This window comes from Cucurbita maxima, unplaced genomic scaffold (assembly GCF_002738345.1).
Source record: "Cucurbita maxima cultivar Rimu unplaced genomic scaffold, Cmax_1.0 Cma_Scf00040, whole genome shotgun sequence".
Lineage (NCBI taxonomy): Eukaryota > Viridiplantae > Streptophyta > Magnoliopsida > Cucurbitales > Cucurbitaceae > Cucurbita > Cucurbita maxima.
In genome coordinates, this window is record NW_019272056.1 from 439,739 (window position 1) to 444,692 (window position 4,954).

A 4,954-nucleotide genomic window follows, 5' to 3' on the forward strand; every position below is an offset into this window, starting at 1 on the left:
TGAAAATAATAATAGGGTTTTTGAGTGATTAAGGATCTATATATTATATTATATTATATTATATTATTAATTAAAACTCATAATCTCAATTAGAGGAGATTATGATGACCATGATGAGATACTATTTGAAGGAAAATATTGGAAAAAAAATGAGCAGAAGAGACTATACGGCGGTGGAAGCGGCGGTTGTCGACGGCGGAGGAGCACCACTCGGATCAGATGTTTCCGGCTGATGATCGACACTGGCCAAAACAACATGGGTCTCTGGAGGCACAGACAGAATAGCGGCGGCGGGAGCGGCGGCGGAGGCAAAGGCGGCGTGTCGTTTCCGCTTTTTTTTCTCGTAGGGAATCCCTCTGGCTTTGGCCTGAGATTCCCGAACCTCACGGAGAAAAATCCTGACGGCGCGTGCGGCAAATGGGTTTGATTCAGGGCGGCCGCCGTTCTCCTCGTAGGCGGCTCTGAGGCGGCCGATCAAGGCGTCGAGGCTGCCCCAGGCCTGCTTGAGCGGGCAGGGGCAAGGGGCAGGTGGGTTCGGGTGGCCGAAATAGGGGCAGCCCGAGGAATGGACCTTAGTCTTCCCGAACTGGTCCAAATACTTCAAGAATTCAATGACGTGAGCGCCACTGCAACGCGCTAAAGACAGTGGCGGCTTGTGGTTCTTCAAATACTGCAAGAACGTGTTCCAATCCCTTCTCTTCTGAGATTCATACCGGCTCGCCGGAGCTGGAGTTGTCGCAGCAGCCGACGCTCCGGCGGATGATCTCTCCGACGGCCCACCACCAGGTTTAGACACCGGATCCATGATGGGGGCGGAGGGAGGGAATTTTACTAAGCGGAGAGCCTGAGGTTTTGTGTTTTGGGGAAAATCATGGAAATTTTAGAGAAAGAAATGGGAAAAATGAAATTATATTTTTTATAAAAATAAGAAAATAAAAATTCACGGGAAAGGTTGAGTGTGTTATTTTTGTGGTGGAATTATTTATTTTTATTTTTTGAAAAAAGAAAAGGAATTATTATTATTATTATTATTATTATTATTATTATTTAGTTGAATAAAATTGGGGGTCGGAAGGGGAGAAAGGAGAGCGTTTTGGTGATGGGACGTTAAAAGCTTAGATGAATGAATTCAGAGAGAGAGAAAGCGTCAAAATTTTAATAAATTTATTAGGGGGAGATTTTGTACGCAGATTCTCCCTATATAAAATTAACGTCACACTCTCATATATATATATATATATATATATATATATATATATATATATATGGTAATAATAGTTAATAATATTAAACAAAATTCATAAATGAAAATATTAGTAAATACTCTAATATTTTTAAAATATCCTTCAAATTTTAAAAATAATATTAACCTACTTAATCTTTATTAAGAAAATAAAAAAAAAAATTATTACCTTTAATATATGTCCGGAAAACCATCTTCAAATTTTTTAATATTATTTTTGAAAGTTTATAGGTATTTTGAAAAATTTTAAAAAATTAATAAATATTTTAAAATTTTAAAGATATTTTTTCAATATTTTTCGAAATAACTAATATTTTTTAAATAAAGTATTAATGTAGTCATGGTAATTATCACGAAGATTCGTCATTGGTTTTTATTATTTAAATTTTGTTTATATTTGATAGTAATGACTTACAAATTTTTAATAATCTAGTTTGTATTGTTTGATTAAAAAAAAAATAGTGAAATGGAGAGATGAAAGTAAGTAAGGCGACGCGTCAACATGATGTGCGAAGTCCACGCGCTTTTCGCATAACTTCACGCCCGACACATTTCAGCCCTTCACGCCAACTGGACTGCGTGTATTTAACGCACCAAGATTGAGTAGTGGTAGTGCTTCGAATCTCATGTCAAATTTTTTATTTATTTCTTCCTCTTTTTTTTTTACAATAAAATCTCTCATTTCTTCCTATAAAATTAAATATGAGAAACTTGTTAAATTTGTTGGTAGATAAAATATTAAATTTCCCATTTATTATTTTATTATTATAATTTATTGTAAAAAGATAGATGTATCTAACTACACGAGTGATGCCCATATTGATACAACTACAAATTTGAGCTCGGATTCGGTCAAATAAGCCTTAAGCATATTGAACCTAAACTCGATCCAACCCACTTGACCTCTAGAAAATTAAACTCAATCCAATTCCGTAATCTATTTAACCTAACCCAATTATTATAATTCGAGTTAAAGTATTAGATTTTGTTGTTATTGAATTTTATTGAGGATGAAGGTCAATTTGGGCATTATGTGCAAATAAGCATTACAATTAATACAAGGATTTAAATTATAAATATATATTTTTAAAAAATGTAAAATAGCAAAGGTGGGAGTGCTTATGGAATGGGAATCAGAATTTAAATATATTATGATAAAACATTTAATATTCTCTAAATCTCTCTATTCTTAATTAATTTGGCCTAACAAATTTTGATATTAACATTAAAAAAAAAATTAATAATGAGAGAAATTAAAAAGATAAACGAATTTTTAAAATTATCAATTAAGAATATTTATAAAAGAGAGTAAGCCCGATGCATTGTCTGAGAATATAATCGGACTTACGAGTATAATTAATTAGGTTTATATCAGCATAATCAGAGGTTCTAACTATTGCGATGTCGAGGGAGTGAGCGTGGTCGATATTTAACTGCAGAAGCACGAAAGGGTTTCAAATTAAAACGTTGGACGTTTTTTTGAAATATCATCTAACATGTTAAATCAATTTTGATTTTTGACAACTGAGCTCGTGAGCACCCCCTCACCTCAACCAGCACCATCGTGGACTTGAAAAAGAAAATGGAGAAAGGAATGAGTATATAAATATATTTTGTAAACAACCTATTTGTAAGCTCTCATTGCATCCTTCGCCTAGCAGGTGACCATGGGCTATCACTAGGATCTAGGCATGTCGTTCTTGTTGTGCACCGTCTTAAATAACTATTTAGCCTTTGTAGTGGTGTCTGGTGTGTAGAGTTGAGGTGCTACCTCAAGATCACTCTCACAAGCAGGTGGGGACAACATGGTGAGTGTTTGCTCGTCATCTATGGGGGAAGTTGGTGAACCCATCCCCAGGTATGGGGTCGCCAAAGTTCGGGGGCGTTACCCTTTGTATGTACCAACTCTATTGGCTACCTTCATGATCAACGCTCTCCCACAGGTCAGATCCTCTATGCATGGTAGCCCAGCTAAACTCTCTCACTCAGGTCATACAAATCCTAACCAGCCTCACGCCTAGCTCAATAGTACCAAATTGGAGTGGAAAGAAAAGTGGAAGCTCCACAGACACCGCACAAGCTGTTATTGGCGTACAAGGTACCTTCATTCCTCTCAAGGTAGTCGTGGTGGTCATCTAGGTCTCTAGGGTGATTTGGCGGTCTTGATGAAGTTCAACAACTCCTAAGTTACTCAATTTCGACTCTTGAGTCTAGATCTGTCAAGAGCATGGGGTTTCACCTTTTGATCATCACTCATGATTCCATAGTACTCATTTTCTGGAGGCATTCCGTCCCAGGTCATATGCTAGTCAAACTAACTCATGCACTCTAATCTTAGGTCATTTCTACGGCTAGTCCTCTACAGGGAGAATCAAACATTCAATCACCTGGAGCTAATGTACTATCAACTATGCAAGCAATCAAACATATGCTCAACGAGGCGATATCATCCATCAAACACCCGAAGCACAAATACACAAAATCTCGCCCTCCAATCAAGCATGATAATGTAAAGCAATATAAAACGATAAAATTCAACTTGCGAGGTTCAATTCAACCATATCCAGATGCCATAGCAAATACTTGTGCAATTGTCCAATACTCCTAGGTACAAATCATACTAAACTAGCCATCGAGTCGATTTTACTAGCATGCATGTAGATCCAACTAGTTCCTACAAGTATTACTTTCTAGAAGTCATGTGTGATTACTTACAAGTCTACCACATGCCTTCCAGAGTGCAATTATTTGCGGAAAAAGTCCCAAAAATCCCAGAAAACTCAGAGGAATCTAATTCACGCAAAAATAGGATTAATACTAAAATTGAGACGAAAAACTAACCAACCTGCATCAAACGGGCGAGAAGTAGGGACTCCACGTGTCATGCAACCACACTCAAAGCACCATGCGTGAGCAGCTCAGAAAGCGCACGGGCAGATCTTGGCTTGAAGCCGGCATGATGAATGTAATTTACCTTAGGATTATGTGGTTGTGACATGAGCTCGACTTCAATGGACAATATGCATAATCTAATGGGACACAAACCTTGAATCATACGTTGAAGTAAATGAGAAGAAAATTAAATGAAATCAATCATTGATCAAAAGAGTGCGTACAATAAAAATAGGTGGTGGTTGAAAGCACTGATGAGCTTCAAATGTGTTGGTACTACACATGTCCTTTGACCTATTTATTACTCCCCCACCCACCCTTCATGTCCAAGAGTGAAAAAATCTAGGTAAGTGAGGACAGAGCAGGTTGGAAAACTCAGATTGGTTATAGGGATAGTCTTCGCACTTAAAAGTAAAGATCGGATAATCTGACTATGTCACACTAGATAGATGCAGGGAAATATTGGGACACACATGGGTCATTACAATTAGGGTTTCGGTTGGAGAGAATAAGAAGTTCGACTTTGTGTGGATACTACGACATGCCGGTACAGAGAATAATCTGGTTATGTCGCAATGGATGCACCGAAATACTGAAGCATTTATGGGACGTTACATTTAGGGTTTCAGTTAGATAAGAAGAAGTTCAATTTTTGGATACTATGATACAGAAGTGCAAAATAATCTGACTATGTCGGAGTGGATAGCTAGGGTTTAAATAATTATGGTACTTCAATTATGTGTGTAAATATACCATTCATTCTTGTATTTATAATTGAATAATAATAAATATATTTTTAACAATTCCACTCATTTAAAG

The 4,954-nt window shown here is 36.9% G+C and overlaps 1 protein-coding gene across 1 annotated transcript; it reads right to left on the bottom strand.

Annotated features, from left to right (window-relative positions):
- On the bottom strand, window positions 1-922 carry LOC111469553 (protein LIGHT-DEPENDENT SHORT HYPOCOTYLS 5-like). The gene is made up of 2 exons (XM_023114854.1): window positions 849-922; window positions 1-807 (listed from the first exon to the last, which is right to left on the bottom strand). The coding sequence occupies exons 1-2, from the start codon at window positions 871-873 to the stop codon at window positions 164-166; spliced, it is 669 nt and encodes a 222-aa protein (XP_022970622.1). The 5' UTR covers window positions 874-922; the 3' UTR covers window positions 1-163.
- Between the last annotated feature and the right edge of the window lie 4,032 nt (window positions 923-4,954).